We start from the raw sequence: 21,598 nt of genomic DNA on the forward strand, positions 1-21,598 counted from the left end.
TTTTATTTACTTGATTTGAATAATTGATGATTGAGGTTAGATAACATTTGAACTGACTACAAGGATACACTACATAACAAAATGGACACGATCAACAGTATTTTCTCATCTTCATCTCTTCATATATACGATAGTTGGCACAGTGGTCTCCTCAAAATGCGTTCTGGTTTAACCAATTGTCCGGTACTATTTCGGACTGTTTGAGATTTTTTGTTTGTACGCACTATGTCTTGCGCAGTTTCCAAACGTTTTGGGATGTTAGAACCAGAACAAACCTTACATACGATTCATTAACAGTTTCGGCACCGCCTTGCAAAACCCAATACCTTTCTACTTTTTTGTGAAATATGGAACTAGTTAGCTTAGTGCCTCATATATTTCATGTGATATACTCTAGGAAAATGAATTTCTTGTATTCACAATAATAAGTTGCTGTTGTTGCTATGAAGTGGTATCTTCTAGTTTGGTCACTTCTGTAATTTCCTATAAGAATATTATAAAACAACACGAATGAGTTATACATATTACATCATATAACCTTCAAAAATAAAATACACTCTCAAAAAACAGAATTTTTATTTTACAACCATCAATCACTGTAGCTTTAATTGCCTGAAAGTTAAATTTATTCTAACACCTCCAGCTGATTTTCTCGGTGGTAGAGAATGATACCAATATTCATTCGTCGGATGGTTCATCAGAAGAAGGCTTCCATGTTGCAACTCAAGTTTCACTGAAATGTATTCAGATAGTTTTAAGTGAAAATCAATCCTTGATTCATTTGTAAACGGCATGCGTAAGCACAATATGAAAATGAGACAGTTGTCCAGGCTAGTCGTGGTGATTTTAATCATATCTCTGAACCGGGGTGAGATGACCGAAACCACAGAGTGGGGCTGGTCTTAAAAATCGGATATGTGCTGCGTGGTCTTTGTAACGAGTATTGATGACTCGCTTAGTTTGACCGATATATTTCACAGTTCTCACAGCTCATTTCATATATCCCAGACTATTCATTTTCCCACATCTTGGCTTTAGGGTTACCTAACATTTGTTGAAGTGAATAAGAAATTTCAAAGGGTACTTTCATGTTGAACTTTTTGAAAATACGATTCAATCTGTGAGTGTATCGTGGTTCATACGGAAGAGCATAACACTTTATATCTGTATCTTTGAAAGAAGAAAAGACCAGAAAAATCTGGTGTCTGTCGCTCAACACACTTCGGATAACGGTCATAGAATAAATGAGAACCGCCTGAAATTGTTGAGATCAGTACATAAAACTAGATTTTTGAATGCTTTCGAAAGTCTGGAGATAGCAAATTGTGGCATGGGAACTATGAACAGTGACAAAGGTACCATTCCAAACAACCAATTATATCCCTTTCTATGAATCCTTTGTTAGAATTTGCGAGAACTATCACGAGAAAATATTCCTATAATTTCCACCCGATGTCATTATATAATGTGTATGGCACCCTGTTAAAATTTGCGGCAATTTTTACGAAAAAAATTTCCGCAAATTGATGTGTGTTGGAAAATAAAAGTGTGTTCTGTTAAATATAAATTGAGAGTATTAGAGTTAGGAATTAGTCTTCTTCATATCCTGAAGACGTCAATTTGGTTGGTGAATCGCGCGTCGAGAAGAGTATTATACTTCTGGTGATTGGGAAAAGTGCTTGTTTTGGAGTTTCTCCCAAAGGATACCTATACAGTGAAGCAGAAATGGGAGTTGGTACTCTGGCTCATATATGCTTGTCGCCATATAACATACCTACCATTATATATAGGTAACTTATCGGCCCACAGTAGAGCCAGAATAATTGTTAGGTTCTGGAGGAGAGCTAAGCCATTGCTCCCAGATCAAATTTGTTTCAAGATTTTCTACAGAGCTTCAAGCTCCAAGCTTATGCCTAGTGCATGTGCAGTTTGCACATGCGCCCGGCATGTGCACCACTAAGTATGTCACTGTATGTCTTCAACACTTTTTATAATGGTTAATAACAAGCGACTTAGTTTATAGCGCCAAGATATACCCTCTTCATTCCTTAAGTACTAATACTGCTAACCCTGAGCTAACGCTGAGTCTATAGAGGAGATGGATGTCGAGTTTACGACTCCATCTGACCTCCCTGTAAATTTAGTTGAGGAGCGAGTCTACAGAGGAGATGGATGTCGAGTTTACGACTCCATCTGACCTCCCTGTGAATTTAGTTCAGGAGCGAGTCTACAGAGGAGATGGATGTCGAGTTTACGACTTCCACTGACCTTCCTGTACATTTAGTTCAGGAGCGAGTCTACAGAGGAGATAGATGTCGAGTTTACGACTCCAAAGACTTCCCTGTAAATTTAGTTCAGAAGCGAGTCTACAGAGATGGATATCGAGTTTACGACTCCAACTGACTTCCCTGTAAATTTAGTTCAGGAGCGAGTCTACAGAGGAGATGAATGTCGAGTTTACGACTCCAACTGACCTCCCTGTAAATTTAGTTGAGGAGCGAGTCTACAGAGGAGATGGATGTCGAGTTTACGACTCCATCTGACCTCCCTGTAAATTTAGTTCAGGAGCGAGTCTACAGAGGAGATGGATGTCGAGTTTACGACTTCAACTGACCTCCCTGTACATTTAGTTCAGGAGCGAGTCTACAGAGGAGATAGATGTCGAGTTTACGACTCCAAAGACTTCCCTGTAAATTTAGTTCAGAAGCGAGTCTACAGAGATGGATATCGAGTTTACGACTCCAACTGACTTCCCTGTAAATTTAGTTCAGGAGCGAGTCTACAGAGGAGATGAATGTCGAGTTTACGACTCCAAAGACTTCCCTGTAAATTTAGTTCAGAAGCGAGTCTACAGAGATGGATATCGAGTTTACGACTCCAACTGACCTCCCTGTAAATTTAGTTGAGGAGCGAGTCTACAGAGGAGATGGATGTCGAGTTTACGACTCCATCTGACCTCCCTGTAAATTTAGTTCAGGAGCGAGTCTACAGAGGAGATGGATGTCGAGTTTACGACTTCAACTGACCTCCCTGTACATTTAGTTCAGGAGCGAGTCTACAGAGGAGATAGATGTCGAGTTTACGACTCCAAAGACTTCCCTGTAAATTTAGTTCAGAAGCGAGTCTACAGAGATGGATATCGAGTTTACGACTCCAACTGACTTCCCTGTAAATTTAGTTCAGGAGCGAGTCTACAGAGGAGATGAATGTCGAGTTTACGACTCCAACTGACCTCCCTGTAAATTTAGTTGAGGAGCGAATCTACAGAGGAGATGGATGTCGAGTTTACGACTCCATCTGACCTCCCTGTAAATTTAGTTCAGGATCGAGTCTACAGAGGAGATGGATGTCGAGTTTACGACTTCAACTGACCTCCCTGCACATTTAGTTCAGGAGCGAGTCTACAGAGGAGATGGATGTCGAGTTTACGACTCCAAAAGCCCTGCAAGGCTGAATCTAAGGCATCGTCAGGTGTAGTTGACGTGGTGGGAAGGTTAACGTGGGTATCAAGGTGGGAATCCAGCAACTTGACTACCTCATTAACAGAGCATATACTTTGTGCCTGCCCCGCTGGGGATCGAATCAGGTCTTTAGAGTTCGACAGAGCTGTATTCTTACTATCTGACCTGAAAGACCACTCACTATACAAACTAATCGGCTTCGTTGAGAAGTTGGGTTTATTTGGCCGAGTGTGAATAGGTGTGAGCCACAATAAACCCTTATGGGTTGCGGTGGAGGGTCGAATAGACCCACTCACTTTGGACCTAACCTAATCTAACCTGTCTTCGATGCCGAAGCAAATTTTGTACACACTGACTACAACTAGAATAGTAGTTTGTGTTTATCTGACGTAGAAGTTTCCAAAATGTTTGTACTACCAGCTTGGATTTTAGCGCCAATGTTCAATTTCCTTCTATTAACTACTATTTCTTGTATTGGCCGCATTGTTAAATAACAAAACCCATACAAGACACTTTATTATGGTTAATAACAAGCGACTTAGTTTATAGCGCCAAGATATACCCTCTGCATTCCTCTAAGTGCTAATACTGCTAACCTAACATGCGAGTCAGCGAGTATATTTAACTCATTTGCCAGTATGGGGATGCGATCTTTCCTAATACATAACAGCGATGCTTCTCCGAATAAACATAGACGAAGTTGGATATAATTTACCTGGGGGTATATTACGTTTCTTATCTCCTTTTTTCCTGGCGTCGCCGTGTTTCAGCACAAAAGTCCTTTCTTGTCCTAGTGTTAAAGAGGCTATTGGGGTATTATGATCCAATTCTTTTTCATCATCCTTGTGTTCACCCATGTGATCATTTTCATTTCGATACCTGCAAAATACATGGAAGAAAATTGTGTTTATACAGGAGTCCACTTTCTAAAAATATATAAAGAAAATATCTGCTGAGTAAGTTAAGAAACTCAAAGTATTTGTATATTGTCGTAGTAGCTGGGAGACTAATATTGTATAGGTAGATATAATTCTATACCTATTTCGCACGCTTTACGCATTTTATAGTCGCCATAATCGTCCTAAAGGGAGGACTATTCGCAATGTGGTGGATAAAACGATCGACCAACACCCGTACGTCGACGAAACGCAAGATGTGTCGATGTCACTTGTCTGTGAAAGTGTGAAGGAGAATCCAAGGCAGTCGATTTCACGTTGTTGACAAGAACTCGGACTTTCGCAGACCACAACTTGGGGAGTTTTGCGTCATGACTTGGTCCTGCATCGATACAAAATTCAACTGGTTCAAGAACTGAAGGTGAACGATCATAGACAACGACGTTTGTTCGCTGAATGGGCCCTGAAGCAGTTGGTAACTGACCCTAATTTTCATCAAAAAATCATCTTCGGCGATGAAGCTCATTTATCGATGAATGGGTATGTGAACAAACAAAATGGGCTTGTTTCATGATTTTTGGTTTATAGTTCACTTGATAGAAATTTTGAATTGAAAAACAGTGCACTTTGTTTCATCTCTCTAAATACCGTACTTTTCCCGTAATTAAGTATTGAAAATCAAATGTGATAGGGTGGTGACGTTACGAGTCTATTCCCGCTTCTTGTTCGATTGACCAATAGAAACAATAGAAATAATCAACATTGCCAACTCGTAAAATTTACGGAGCCTATAATTATCAATTTAATTATGGAAGTGTATATGAACCCGTTAACGTTTCAATTAATGGAAAATTCTCCACATGGAATAAAATGTACACGATAAATCATGTTTGGAAATAAGATCTACATCTAAAATCAGTACACAAAGTCGATAGATCACAAAATATTTACCTAAACTATGATTTTATGCATTATTTAATAATGCATAAAGTCATTATGCATTATTAAATAATTATGAAAATTAATTACGAAAATCAAAAAATATAGCAAACTGGATTAAAGAATCATTTCAAATATTCAATTTATTCTACAATCCTCAATCTGTACAACTGCAATTTATCATAAAAAACGATTCCGACATACATACTTCGTTCTAATATAGCTACTGAATTCAAGCGTTATAGGCTCGCTTGGGTAATCTGTTGAATCTTTCAAAACTTGAGAGGAAGGTTGAACGAGGCCAAGTATAGACAGAATTGATTGTACTCGAACTGGTCCAACAAAAGCTTCTGAGGTAATACCATTAATTATATGATAAAATTAACTCCAGATAATACTTTCTGTGGAGAATACTTAAAGTTGAAATATAAAAATGTGTCATTAAATTCAATATTTTCGTCTCCCTTTCATTTATAGTCACTTTTCAAATGCTTTCTATAAAGTCTTGGAAGAGTAGAAGGATTGTAGTTCTTTCTTTTCAATACTTTCACCCATTTTTTTTCTCATCGTTTTGTCTTTTGGGAACCTAAACTCATTATATGAAATAAACCAATGCGCTTTCTGTTTTCTTGTGTCTTTTCGCACAATTAAAATCAGCATAAGAATGCACCATATTCATATTCAAATATATCTCTAAGACACTTTTAAAACACACACAAACTAAACTCGATGAAAAAACGAATTTTTCCTACGCGAGCTGTCAGCTGAGAAAAAGTTGAAACTCAATACTGCAAAAATGAGCAGAATGGATCCGATATGACATACATTGTGATATGGGTACTCCATTTTCCTGAGAATATGAATGATTAATTAAAATTAAAAGTTCTTCTCTTTTTTCTGCAACGATCATCGCCACATCATCAGCAAAGCCGACCAATTCAACTCCTTCGGGCATTTTTATAGAAAATAGACCATTGTATAATATATTCCACAAAGTAGGGCCAAGAACTGAGCCTTGAGGCATGCCGCTAGTGATTTGTCACTTCCTTTGTTTCCAGAAGAATCTCTCTTTCTGATAGGTAGGATGCCATTATAGTAATCACGCTCTCATTGATTCCCCTAATCCTAAGTGACTCCAGTATCACCTGCCACGATGCACTATTGAAGGCATTTTTTACGTCTAGAGTGATTAACGCACATAGTTCTTGTTGAGCGGCAGCTCCTTGTGCAATATTTACTATATTGATCGCGTCTACAGTTTGTCTTCCTTTTCGAAATCCAAACTGCTAATCTGGCAGTCCTCCGGTACGTATTAGTTCTTCATTGAGTCGTGTGAGCAGGAGTTGCTCATATAGTTTACCTTCTGAATCAAGTAAGCATATTGGTCTATATGACGAAGGATTATCTAGGGGTTTGTTGCCTTTTCTCAAAAGCACAAGCTTAGCTTTCTTCCATTCAATTGGAAAGTTTCCTTGTTTCGCTAGCTCATTGTAGAAAGATAGGGCATCTTTCAAGTTTTGTAGGGCCACTATCTACCTATCTATCTATCTATCTATCTATCTATTTAGAACAATCAGCATGCCCTTCTATTTGGATAACGCCATAGATACTGTAATGAGGTTTTTGTACTACATACATCTGACGGTATTGCTCGAATTCTGGAAGTAATTTATTTTCAAACTGACTATTAGGTTAACTGGTAGAACAAACATGTAGTGTAGTGTTCTACACTGCAGTTTTGAACTTCGCCTTTTGGTTGTTATATCCCATTTCACCCAATGAAGACCATTATTATTATTATCATTATTTCTTTTTTTCCACCGTAGTGTGCGCTGGTCAGGCCCTATCCCCCGAAGCCAAGATACATTCGGGAGGGCGCGCCAGCATTATCAACCAATGACCACTCCCCACACCGTGGAGTAAGTGATCATTGGATCCGAGAATAATGTGCCCTGAGCAAGCGCAGTGTGCCAAGAATGACAGCCTTCTGCATCTGTGCGGCTAAGATTTCTGCCTTAGTGCGGCAAGCACTATTATTATTATTATTATTAATTTTTTTTAACGTAGTGTGCGCTGGTCAGGCCCTATCCCCCAAAGCCCCGATACATTCGGGAGGGCGCGCCAGCATAATCAACCAATGACCACTCCCCACACCGTGGGGTAAGTGATCATTGGGTCCGAGAATCATGTGCCCTGAGCAAACGCAGTGAGCCAAGAATGACAGCCTTCTGCATCTGTGCGGCTAAGATTTCTGCCTTAGTGCGGCAAGCACTATTATTATTATTATTATTAATTTTTTTTTAACGTAGTGTGCGCTGGTCAGGCCCTATCCCCCAAAGCCCCGATACATTCGGGAGGGCGCGCCAGCATAATCAACCAATGACCACTCCCCACACCGTGGGGTAAGTGATCATTGGGTCCGAGAATCATGTGCCCTGAGCAAACGCAGTGAGCCAAGAATGACAGCCTTCTGCATCTGTGCGGCTAAGATTTCTGCCTTAGTGCGGCAAGCCGGTATGATTTTGAGATTCGAGAGTAGAGAAGACATCATTCCACCAAGGACTCCTATAATCAGAACAACCATCTTGACAGAGTGATCTGGATAGAGTCTGCGGAGTTCGAAGAGAAAATCTCGATATTTTATCAGTTTTTCCTCCTCTTTTCTGACGATATTCGTCTCGCCAGGAGCTGAAAACTCCACGACAAATATCGTTTTGGTCTGGTGGTCGAGAAGGACTACATCAGGCTTATTAGCTTGTATGAGCCTGAGGGTGGGGAACGGATAGTTCCAATAAATTCGGCACTTCTTGTTTCCCACAACGGATTCAATATCCCCCGGAGCGTAGGGCAACACCGGTGTCTCGTCAATACCGTAAGAGTACCATAGATGGTAATATAGCACTCTTAGGGCCGCGTTATGTCGATGTATATAGGCCGAGACCGCATATGCTGGACATGCTGATAGCAAGTGCACTAGTGTCTCGGGCGCCTCGCGGCAGGCCCTGCACCTTGTGTCAGGAACCTCTATACCCATCACGCGACTGCGGTAGACTGAGGTGTTGAAGACACCATCCTGGCAAGCCATGATGAACCCCTCAGTTTCCGACTTCAGCCCACTCGACCTGAGAAAAGCGAACGTCAGGCACTTTGATAAGCCCAAGTCTCCAACGTTATTGAAGAAGACCCCATGCAATGGCTTATCCTTGTGTCTCCGCAGGAGTAAGGTGATCTCTGCGGTACGTACGGTAAACCACCTGTTTCATTGTGCTTCACCCTCCTCTAGAGGTGATTGTCGAAATTGAGGCCTATTTTGAGGCTGAAGACAAATCGTACTACAAAAATGGTATCGAAAAATTGTATAACCGCTATTATATTTATAACCGCTATTATATTTATTCAATATCGCCTTCTCAGGCGATATTGAATAAATAAAATCAAAATTTATAAGAAAAAATTCTGTTAGCTTATTAACTTTTCAGGATAATTGTTAAAAGTACACCATAAATACTGTACTCACTACACTGAAGCTTATTCGAATTCTAATGTATTAAAATATTGCCAGATGTTGATTTTGTTTTAGCATAATGTATGTATTTTCACACTCTCTACTGCAATAGAATGATTTGCATTTACCTATCAAGTCATATAATGACGTTAATTCCTCTAAAAAATGTTCACAAAATTATAATTTTCGGATTGATTAATCCTCTGTTCTGGTTTCGACTGCGAAATGATCCTAAACTGTCGTGAACCGTCCCGAATCGTTCTTGCTCTCGAGACTGAACTGTTGAGAACTGTTCCAGTTCTCATGCGCATTCATGTAAAAATTTGTTTGGGCTAGTTACTAGGATGTTTTTTTATTTACTTGATTTGAATAATTGATGATTGAGGTTAGATAACATTTGAACTGACTACAAGGATACACTACATAACAAAATGGACACGATCAACAGTATTTTCTCATCTTCATCTCTTCATATATACGATAGGTGGCACAGTGGTCTCCTCAAAATGCGTTCTGGTTTAACCAAGTGTCCGGTACTATTTCGGACTGTTTGAGATTTTTTGTTTGTACGCACTATGTCTTGCGCAGTTTCCAAACGTTTTGTGATGTTAGAACCAGAACAAACCTTACATACGATTCATTAACAGTTTCGGCACCGCCTTGCAAAACCCAATACCTTTCTACTTTTTTGTGAAATATGGAACTAGTTAGCTTAGTGCCTCATATATTTCATGTGATATACTCTAGGAAAATGAATTTCTTGTATTCACAATAATAAGTTGCTGTTGTTGCTATGAAGTGGTATCTTCTAGTTTGGTCCCCCCATGCAATGGCTTATCCTTGTGTCTCCGCAGGAGTAAGGTGATCTCTGCGGCTTTTATCTGAGCTTTTTCCAACTCGGTGACAGAGTTGTAGTCACCTCGTTCAGAGTCGAAAACCGAGTTCATCAGCTGCTCGCGCAGCTGCCCTAAGGAGAAATGCTCCAATTCCTACTCTCTCATGGTCACGGACCATACAGAGAAGGGGATCCGAACTCCTGACAATTTTACAGGCTGTATCCAGTACCATGCTGTCATGTAGACACTCCAAACTCAAAAGTCCACGGCCTCCCTGTTGTCGGAGGAAGTACAACCGTGGAACGGACGATTTGGGATGCAAACTCCTATAGAGATGCATCATTTTTCGGGTCTTTACGTCGAGTTGATACAACTCCTCCCAAGTCCACTTCACTACTCCAAACGAGTAGAGTAAGATTGGAACGGCAAGCATATTTGTTGCAGCTACTTTGTTCTTCCCCGACAGTTCCGATGACCAGATCTGTCGAAGTTTGTGCTGATACTTGCCGCGGAGAGAGTTTTTCACTGCAGTTACCTCTTGTGAGTGGCGTTGTTCCACCCCGAGGTAAGTATACGTCTCTCCGGCATCCAGATGATGTAGGATGCTTCCATCTACGAGCTGCACATCCTCTCCGTAGTCCTCGCATCGTCCTCTTTTGAGATGAACCATTGCACATTTGTCTATCCCGAATTTCATACCGATAGCATGCGTGTTCTTCCACCACCCTAAAGGACTGATGGAGATCCTTCTCTCCAGAGGCATAAAGTTTAAGATCATCCATATAAAACAGATGGGTGACCTTGTGCCTCCGGTTTCCGGGGTGCCACAGTTATACCCTCGAGTATTTCTGAGCGCAACGGATAATGGCAATAGTGAGAAGCAGAAGAGAAGGGGACTGAGGGAATCACCCTGAAATACACCCCTTCTGAAAGTGACCCACCCTGTTTGGACTCTTGCTTGACCAGATGTTATGGTGAAGCGAGTTCGCCAAAGTGGTATCAGTTGTTCAATGCATCTCACTATGTTATCGGGTACCGCAAGGCATCTGAGCAAATGCAAGATGAGCTCATGCGAAATTGTATCAAATGCCTTACGGTAATCGATCCAGGCCATAGAGGGGTTACGCTTATATTGTATCGAGTCCTGCGTTACACATCTATCGATGAGCAGGTTCTCTTTACATTCAGAGACTCCTCTCTTCGACCCTCTCTGCTCATATATCCGTTCGAACACTCGGTCAACTGCGGTGTGTATTCGTGTGTATAAGATGCTTGTAAATAACTTATAACACGAATTCAAGCATGTTATCGGTCTGTAATTCTTAGGAACCGACAAATCTCCGTTTTTGGGGATAAGAACGGTCCGCCCCTCGACAAACCAATCCGGAATCGGCTGCTCTCCATCCAGCCATGAGTTGAAAACTCTGGCCAGATGGCGGTGGGTACTTGGTAGTTTTTTCCACCAATAAGTGTTCAGCCCATCAGGGCCTGGAGCAGCAAAGTTCTTGGAACCAACAAGGGCCCTTCGAACGTCATCCGGGGTTATCGGGTTGCGCAGTTCATTGGGCTCAGGCTGTCGAAGCTCTCTGTTGAAAGCTTCGAACGCTAGGGCTGGAGTGTCTAATTTGAGTGGCTGCGGGTGTTCATAGATATCCTTCAAGAAGGATTCCACCTGATCAGCGGTCGGCGGATTATCCACAACACGTGTAGATTATTATTATTATTAATATTATTATATTCCAGAAGGAAAGTTTCCTTCATCTCCTGAAAACGCCAACTCGATTGGTGAAACGTGCGTCGCGAAGGGTATTGAGTTATGGTATTTCGGAAAAGTGCTTGTTTCAGATGTAGAAGTTTGGGAGTGGCCCGTGAAATAACCGACTCAAGTTGAGACGCCAAGACACGTTATAATCACATTACAGAGGAAGTGGAAGGGAAAATTTACATTAGACATGTCTCAGTTCGCAACATTTTGTTTTTCTCAATTCAAAAAAGGTATCCGTAATACGTTTTGGGCAACGAAACCTTACTATACATGCATTCATGTAAATTAAGTCCAATCAGTCCATTTTCACTTCCGTCGAACTCAAAATCATGTATTCCAGTTCCAATGATTCCTTCCGATAGCAAGAGAATACAGACGGGATTTTCATATAGTAATGCGCATTGCCTTCGGAACGAAAAAAGCAAACACGGCGAATACAATTGGAGAAGTACGAGTAGTATTTATACCCAAACCAGGTAGGATGGATTACACCTTACCTAAAGCATTCCGACCAATTAGTCTCACATCGTTCTTCTTAAAAACCATGGAAAGGCTATGTGAGCGGTACATGAGAGATAAAGTACTAGTTCACAACCCACTTCATCCAAATCAGCATATATATACTCCGGGAAGGTCTACTGATTCGGCCCTTCACCATGTGGTTGGCAGAATCGAGAGATCATTGGACAACAAAGAATCCACCCTGGGTATATTCATAGATATCGAGGGAGCGTTTGATAAAACAACCTTTCCAACAATTACCCAGCAACTATACACCAGGAATGTACTCCTGGTAGGAGAATGGATACCCAAAATGCTTTCTAGTAGAGCAATAAGTATCAATGTAGAAGGCATCAGAGTGAGAGGACTGGTCATGAGGAGATGTCCACATGGAGGGATTTTATCACCTCTTCTCTGGAACATAGTTCTGAATACCCTGATTAATCACCTCAACAATAACGGATTCTACACAATTGCATATGCAGATGACATAGTTATCTTGCAGACCGGCAAATTTGTGAACATACTGTGCGATATAGCGCAGGATGGCCTCAAATTAATAGAAACAGGGTGTAAGGAACACTTACTGTCGATCAATCCCAAGAAGACTGAGATGGTCCTTTTCACCAGTGAAATAAGTTTATCGGGCTTAAAACCTCCCGAAATCTTCAAAAGCAAACTAAACTTCTCTGAAGAAGTAAAATACCTTGGTACTATCCTCGACAGGAAGCTAACATGGAACTCTCACCTACAGAGCAGAGCAAAAAGGGCATATGTGGCTTATGAGCAAAGTCGGAGGACAGTGGGACGCGAATGCGGTCTTTCAGCCCGTGTGGTCACATGGATGTACACTGCAATAATAAGACCTATGTTAACGCACGGAACCATTGCATGAGGACTGAAAGTTCTACAAGCAATGGCCGTCCAAAAATTATATCAAATACAGCGACTGGCTTGTTTGTACATCACAGGAGCCATGAGAACAACACCAACCGCGGCAATGAAACTAATTACGGGTCTGACCCTTCTGGACCTGTAAGTTAAGGAGGTTGCGTTAATGGCCATGTTACGATTGCGCACAGCTGGTGTAAACCTCGAAGTAGGAATGGGTCGTTTTGTGGCTGGGCCTTATGGCGAGAAGCGCTAACTGCGCAACCTCTGCTGCAGGCAACCAACAATGCAATTTGCAAAATACAAATAAAACAGAACACAGAGTCAGATGCTACACATGCAATACGTATATATACAGACGGCTCAAAAATCAAAGAAGGCTCAGAATGTGGAGTGTACTCCAGATCACTAAGCCTAAGGATTAAGTGGAGACTGGGAAAAAATGTCAGCGTGGTCCAAACAGAACTGGCTGGTATCTCAATCGCCACAAACCAGAAAAGGAATTTTTGGCAAAAACAAAACAATTCACACTGATAGCAGACAAGCACTATTAGCCTTGAACAGACAGCGTGTTACCTCAGGGCTAGTACTAGAGTGCCACCAAGATTTAGCCAAAGCCTCGGTAGATAATTATCCTGAGGTTAAAGGGCTAAAGGGTTAAAGGGCACGACAGGAGTAACGTAATCGCATTGCCGACTCTTTAGCCAAGTAAGCGGCTGGACTAAGAATTTTAGGACCCAGTGGCACCTACGTCCTGATGACTTCGACAATTGCGGAATTAGCCAAATGTTACACCCATGCTCAATTGTTAAAAAGATGGGATGGAATCAAAGGATGCAATCTTGCTAGGATCACCTTGGGCGACACTGGGAAGCTGGCGCCGAAGAAATATCTGGCGATGACCAGGTAAAATCTACGCTTAACAGTAGGATTTCTGACTAGCCACTGTCAACTAAGGAAACACGTCCATAATATGGGGCTAGTGTTAACACATCCTACATCTCTATGCAGGATGTGTTAACAGGAAGATGATACTGTCAGGCATGTCCTAGGCGAGTGCCTGGAGTTATCGTCAATAAGAGAGTGTGTACTTGTGATGCAATATTTGAAACCTTTGGTTAGCTATAACATTTGAATATTAGATCAGATGATATTAGATTAGACGTATTGTAAAATTAATAGATGAGGAAAATTGTAAAATTAATTTAAGACACCAAAGGTGTGATATACCTGTATGGTGAACCTATATACTATAAATAGGGTTAGCCTTGCAAGTTTTTCCAGTTCAATCTTCCCCTTGAAGATGATCACTTGGTGATCGAAACACGTGTCGCGGTGTTAAAATTAACGATTTGGTGTTGGAAAAAAACTCTAGTAATATTCAAGAGATTGTGTGTTCGGCGAGTCTTGGCCTACACCTGCCGATATAAAGGAGATGTCTCCCAGCGACCTGTCCACCTTTCTAGAAAGGACAGGATGAGTCACATCCGGCTAAGTGCTGTGGGCTTACACTCACCCTCCCTACTATACAGATACAATAGCTGTCTCATTTTATACGAGAAACATTTTACTTACAGAAATAGTGAAAGCGTATCAAACTGTTTGCCTCTATATATCGAAAGACCATTGTAGGTAGTCACGGAGGTATTTAACATAATTGAGTACTTGAATTTTTTTCATCTGTGACAATGTGGGTATGCTAATTTGAAAACCGGTGAGTAAATTGAATCGATTTGATCCTTCAGTAGGTTAAATTCGCAATGCTCATGCTCATGAATTTCCAAGGATTTCAAATAAGTGAGTTTGTAACCCTTCTTTGCATAGTGCAAAATTTCCGTATCGTTTAAATTCGGGAATTTGAGGTTGCATTCCTAGGAATGGTTTGAAAACGTCGAATCATTTTTACCTAATGCGAAGAACCTTTCATGTTCAACATACTGTTTTAAGAAATTTCGGCCACATTGTCCCACATAATAAACCAGGAGCCCGTGACAGAAATTTTGACCCCATTTTTTACCATTTGCCTTTTTCAGAGGACATATTTACAGCCACAAGCAACAGTATTATGCGTTGAAATAATTTTTTTCCCATGTTACACATGCTTAAACATCAACGTTAGTTTGCATGAAAAAAAAACTTCTTTGACTACCATTTTATCGTCTGCCATTCATGCGACCGAAAGGCTAGGTTACGCAACCCACAAAAAAATAATTGACAGATGGTTACATGGTGTCCTGGCTAAAGCATGAATTTTTTATTTCCAAAAAAAATGGTTAACTAAAATCAATTTTTTACCGTCTGCCAAGCACAGGGTAGCATGAAATGAACGAATTTTTACAAGGCAGACGGTTTGTCGGTGTATTAATACTTTATAGGCATTAGTTAATCAACAATTTTTTAAATGTATCTCTGAAACATTTTTCACCGTATAAAACTTGGTAAGATATAAACTTCAGTATTAAAAAAACCAGAGAAAAATTAATGGCAGATGAATATACCGTTTTTATACAACTGAAAAATATTTTTTAATTTGCAGAAAACAGTAATACAAATCATCGACATTTCACCGTCTGCTATTATTTTACTTAATAATCATATACAGGGTGTCCCTGGACTTCCTCTTTTCCTCTCGGGAATGTATAGATGGGGTCAAAATATCACCAGTACTTCATATAACTTTTTTTCCTAAAATCCTTCGTTACCAAGTAACGGGCCCTCGAAGTTACAAAATGAAAAATGTTTTTCTTTGATAACTTTTCAAGTGAATATTCAAAATCATCCAAATTTTGGTAATTGACTAAACAAATGAATTCCTTCGATGAGCTTTCATGCAGGAGTCAGTTGTTTTGCTACAAAGTCAGGAACGGACTACCCCCGATGGTCCACACCCCAAAACTTTGAAATGACAGATATTTTTCAATATTTTTCAACAAATTAAGGTTACTTGGACAATTTTATGAATAAAAGTACTCGTGTGGAAAGTCGATCGGAGCAACGAGTCTTGATAAAAATGTAGTTTCACTCGACGACATCAAACCCGCTCGTCCACCATTATTTGAAATGAATAATTATCAAAGCAGAAATAATAATGATAACGTTAATTCAACAACATTTATCCTGAGATGTCTACCATTATTCGAAAATATTAGTTTTTAAGGAAAATGGAAATGATAGGTAAAATGTTCATAACGAATTTTTATAATGCAAACACGTTTAACTAACGAAACTCAAGAGCCTCAAGAGCAAACAGAAATGAAAAATCCGCTACAGAAACTGCTCGATATGACCACCTTCTCTCTCTATACATTTTCTTAGTCTGCGAAGACACCCTCTCTGTACTTGAAATAGCATTCCAGGGTCGTTTCGTATGGCTTCACAATGTAATGTTATTCTATTCAACAATGCATCTCTTGTGTGAATAGGTGTAGCGTAAACAAGGCTTTTTAGATGCCCCCACAGAAAGAAATCCAATGGATTTAAATCCGGAGACCGCGATGGCCATGAATATGGCCCACCTCTACCAATCCATCTATTGTGGAAAATATGGTTCAGATGGTCACGCACAATCAAACTAAAATGAGGAGGAGCGCCATCATGCATAAACCACATATCTCTTCGGGTTTGCAATGGAACATGTTCCAAAAGTCCATTCAAATCGTTCTGAATGAACTCCAAATAACGTTCTCCATTCAATCGGTCCTGTAGAACGAATGGTCCTATAAGATGGTTTCCTATGATACCAGCCCAAACATTCACGTTGAATTTCCGTTGGTGTTTGGTTTGCAATATCCCATGGGGATTTTCTTCGGCCCATATATGGAGATTATGAGAGTTGATAACTCCATCTCTACTGAAACCTGCTTCATCAGTGAATAAAACTCGATTAATAAAAGTCATATCCTCTCTTTGCCTATCCATGAACCAATTGGCATATTCCAGTCGTGCTGGAAAATCTTGAGGTGTCATGGCATGTACCTTCTGGATGTGAAATGGGTGGAGCAGTTGTTCCCTAATTATTCTATGAATAGTGGACTTGGATGTATGGAACTGTTCTGATAGATTTCTGATGCTCATTGAAGGATCATCAGCGACGGCTTCCAAAATATTTTCCTCCAATACAACGGTACGTACAGTCCTAGGAGCGCCCTCACCACCTCGTTTTGGCAAAACTGTACCTACAATAATATCGAAATAAAACAACGTGCTCAAATTAATTATCAATTATTACATACCTGTGTCCCTCAAGCTGCGATCGACACGCTCGAATGTTTCTCTTGACGGTACCGTTCGATTGGGAAAATGCTCGGAATACAGACGACGAGCTTCTGCAGCATTACAAAATGCTCGTCTATAAAATACGTGCATATCTGCATATTCATTGAATGTAAACTGTTCGACCATATCAAAAAAATTCAAAATATCCTATAGAATATTGACAATACAATGATAGTCATATGACAACGCACCACTCAACAAAACAAAATCGCATTCCAGTTTCTCATTTTTTATCAAAACTTTCTAAAAGGTTTTTTTGTCAACATCTGTGAAAGAAATGGAACATAATTATTCCCTGGATATTTTTCACCTGATCATGTGCAGCCGTTTTTGTAGTTCATTCGTTTGCTTTTTATTAGTATAGTAAATATTTTTTCCGATGTGCGTTTTTTCAGCTAAATTTAGATTCGTGTTAAAGAATTTCTCCCATAAAATTATAATTATCAGTGAAACTCCTCAACAGTTTAGCTGTGAAGAAGAATTTGAAATATTCGAATGTTGAGTTTCATGAGATTCAGATAACTGATCAACACGAAACGTGATTATTCCACACGTATTATGTACATACAAAATATGGAATGAATTCGATATTTCATAGTAGAGTAGCTTGTTAGTTTAAAAACACCACGAATCTACAGAACTTGATATTTCTTTTGAAAAAATATCTGCTATCACAATTGTGACTTAAACTTCCATATAGGTACTGTACTTTTTATTTACGACTTCATTTTAGCATACTTTGTATTATTCCTGTTATAAATGTTGTTGAATTAACGTTATCATTATTATTTCTGCTTTGATAATTATTCATTTCAAATAATGGTGGACGAGCGGGTTTGATGTCGTCGAGTAGAACTACATTTTTATCAAGACTCGTTGCTCCGATCGACTTTCCACACGAGTACTTTTATTCATAAAATTGTCCAAGTAACCTTATTTTGTTGAAAAATATTGAAAAATATCTGTCATTTCAAAGTTTTGGGGTATGGACCATCGGGGTTGTCCGTTCCTGACTTTGTAGCAAAACAACTGACTCCTGCATGAAAGCTCATCGACGGAATTCATTTGTTTAGTCAATTACCAAAATTTGGATGATTTTGAATATTCACTTGAAAAGTTATCAAAGAAAAACATTTTTCATTTTGTAACTTCGAGGGCCCGTAACTTGGTTACGAAGACTTTTAGGAAAAAAAGTTATATGAAGTACTGGTGATACTTTGACCCCATCTATACATTCCCGAGAGGAAAAGAGGAAGTCCAGGGACACCCTGTATATATTGCAAGGAAACAATGACAGACGGTAAAATGTTGGTAAAAGTTATGAATTTTTTTGCAAATTCATTCGCGTCTGCCTATACCTAAAACATTGCCAATTTGTCTGCCAACAGTTGTCGTAGGACATTTTAATTATGGAACTTCATTACATTCAAGAGGCAGACGGTAAAGAATGGTTCGGAGACACTGTGAAAAAATGTTAATCAACTAATGCTTGTTAGTCTACGCTGTGCTTGGCAGACGGTAAAAAATCGTTTTTAGTTAACCATTTTTTTGATTAAATAAAAAATTCATGCGTTAGCCAGAGTTAATGATTAAGCATGTGTAAGATGGGAAAAAATTCATTTAACGCATAATACTGTTGTTTGTGGCTGTAAATATGTCCTCTGAAAAAGGCAGACGGTAAATGGGGTTGAAATTTCTGTCACGGGCGGCCGATCTATAAACACTATTATACTCTGGACACTTAAGCTGATAAACTCCAGATTTCCCCATCTTGTCCACTTTATCTTTGGCATTGAAAAGGAAAATAGATAACCTAACACGCGGTCTGAATACCACTTTCACATTGTTTTTTCTGAAAAAAACCCGCAATTTTCTCTGTTATTTCACCAAAATATGTAAGAGTTACAAATTTCTTGATTTCTGATTGTTTCATCTGTAGGTAAATTCAAAGCTTTGTTTTCTGACTAACCAGCGACAGCTGATTACCGGAAAACCAGATTTTAACAGATACAGATTGAGAAAAAAAAAAAGATTTCTATATAGATAAATACCACCCATTATTCAAAACAGTACTTTACCTAATTTCTTTTTCTATACCTATTTAGTTTGATCAAACTGTTACCCATTACCAACCTGTATCTACTCCTACATATTTATGACCGTATTCAATCCCATTAATACAGTTTATTGTATGATTTTCACTATGAAAAGATTTACAAAAACCGCGACACGTGACACAATAGTTTTCTAAAGCGTAAAATTTTCATGCTTGAGAAAGCTATTGTATAGCGAAACACGTGTCGCGGTTTTTGTAAAACCTTTTATAGTCAAAATCGTACACTAACTGTATTAATGAGTTTCCATATGGATTTTCATCAAGTATCGGCCAGTTCTATTCAATGACCGTATTCATCTCACTTTTCACAAAGCATTTGCATTCTTTAACTTCTTTCAGAATTTTCGATGGACCCTTCAAAAATGAGATTGAAAGTTCAGCAACGAAAAGCAGTGAAATGTGTTTTTCAGTGGAGCAGAATAATACTCAGTAGTGTATCTGTTTAAATTTACATTCGTTCAATTTTTTTTACGAAATTTCTAAAACTCTTTCCTTTGTACAGATAGATAACAAGAAGCTCAAGGTGTTTTCATGAATATTATCATGAAATTAATTTATGAATTGTTGTACTGAGATTTGTGTATCAAATTGATTTTTTACTATTTTAAAAAAGTTGTGATGATATTTTCAACCAAATAGATTGATGAACCTATCTATCTACTTAAATCTACTCACCTGTTCACCAATACAAAATTATATTGAAATCCTGTTATTTTTGTCAAAAAAGTTCGTACGTCGCTGAGTGAAGGTATCCAGGGTTTTGCTGGAATTGTAATACCAGAAAAGGCATATGTCAAACCTTCGTCTCCATATGCCACTTGTTGCCTAGGAATCTGATGCCATTTGCCAAAAACTCGAACCTAAACACAACAAACATAGAACTGCATATATGTTGATAGTTGGACGGATGAATATATTTCAGGGCATCTATCCGTTCGCTGTCTATCAAAATCACTATCAGTATATAGTAGGACTTTAGTTATTGGGACCACGCCCACCATTGGAAGTGGAACATCAACCGGAAGGGGGTGATGAGAGGTACATAATGGTAAGGGTTTTAGGACAAGGAAATGAAAAAAGATATTAATGCTCGACATTTACATATACTCTAGTTTGAATTAAATTTCAACTACTATAAGAATGGATCCAACTTATTGTGGCAGACTTCTCGACGCCAGAGGTACTCGCACTTGTGTATAGCCAAAGGTACTCGCACATGTGCACATCCAGACCATCACAATGGGCTTGTTTCATGATTTTTGGTTGATAGTTCATTTGATAAAAATTTTGAATTGAAAAACAGTGCACTTTGTTTCATCTCTCTAAGTACCGTAGTTTTCCCGTAATTAATTATTATAAATCGAATTTGATAGTGTGATGACGTCACGACCCTATTCCCGCTTTTTGTTCGATTGACCAATAGGAACAATACGAATAATCAACATTGCCAAATCGTAAAATTTACGGAGCCTATAATTATCAATTTATTTATGGAAGTTTATATGAACACGTTAACGTTTCAATTAATGGAAAATTCTCCACATGGAATAAAATGTACACGATAAATCATGTTTGGAAATAAGTTCTACATCTAAAATCAGTACACAAAGTCGATAGATCATAAAATATTTACCTTAACTATGATTTTATGCATTATTTAATAATATATAGTTATGAAAATGAAAAAATATAGCAAACTGGATTAAAGAATCATTTCAAATATTCAATTTATTCTACGATCCTTAATCTGTACAACTGCAATTTATTATGAAAAAAAAAACTATTCCTTTATACATACTTATCTCTTTCTAATATTACTACTAAATTCAAGCGTTATAGGCTCGCTTGGGTAATTTGTTGAATCTTCCAAAACTTGAGAGAAGGGTTGAATGAGGTCAAGTATAGATAGAATTGATTGTATTCGAAATGATCCAACAAAAGCTTCTGAGGTAATACCATTGATCATATGATAAAATTCAATGGAGTAAAATGAAAAGCATTTGATTTTTTTGCAAAAATATTAATTCATTTTCTTTCATACTTCCAGCAACAGTATTAACTCCAGATAATACTTTCTGTGGAGAATACTTGAAGTTGAAATAAAAACTGTGTCATCAAATTCCATATGGAGGGGGGTTTCCCTGTCATTTATAGTCACTTTCAAAATTATTTCTGTAAAGTCTTGGAAAAGTGGAAGTATTGCAGATATTTGACAAAATGGTTTAGACTTTCACGGCTGAGGTTTTCAGTGTCATTGCTTTTCAAGTTTGAAAGCCGTGAATTTTTGAAATTCCTTCTTTTTGGAAGAAATTCCAAAAATCGACGGCTTTCAAACTCGAAAAGCAATGACACGGATTGTAGTTATTTCTTGTCAATACTTTCACCCATTTTTTTCTCATCATTTTATCCTTTG

At 38.8% G+C, this 21,598-nt stretch overlaps 1 protein-coding gene across 1 annotated transcript in view; it reads right to left on the reverse strand.

Annotated features, from left to right (window-relative positions):
* Positions 1-561: 561 nt before the first annotated feature.
* Positions 562-21,598, reverse strand: part of LOC141480341 (DNA oxidative demethylase ALKBH2) — a 32,220-nt gene continuing 11,183 nt past the window's right edge. The window contains exons 3-5 of the mRNA XM_074170254.1: positions 19,861-20,045; positions 4,177-4,340; positions 562-733 (exon numbers count right to left, since the gene is read on the reverse strand). Coding sequence (XP_074026355.1) covers positions 594-733; positions 4,177-4,340; positions 19,861-20,045 — 489 coding nt within the window. The 3' untranslated portion in view covers positions 562-593. The remainder of the gene's footprint in view (positions 734-4,176; positions 4,341-19,860; positions 20,046-21,598) is intronic.

Source organism: Leptinotarsa decemlineata, unplaced genomic scaffold, assembly GCF_025532065.1.
Source record: "Leptinotarsa decemlineata unplaced genomic scaffold, Ldec_3_MD MMD2_P_RNA_scaffold_7, whole genome shotgun sequence".
NCBI lineage: Eukaryota > Metazoa > Arthropoda > Insecta > Coleoptera > Chrysomelidae > Leptinotarsa > Leptinotarsa decemlineata.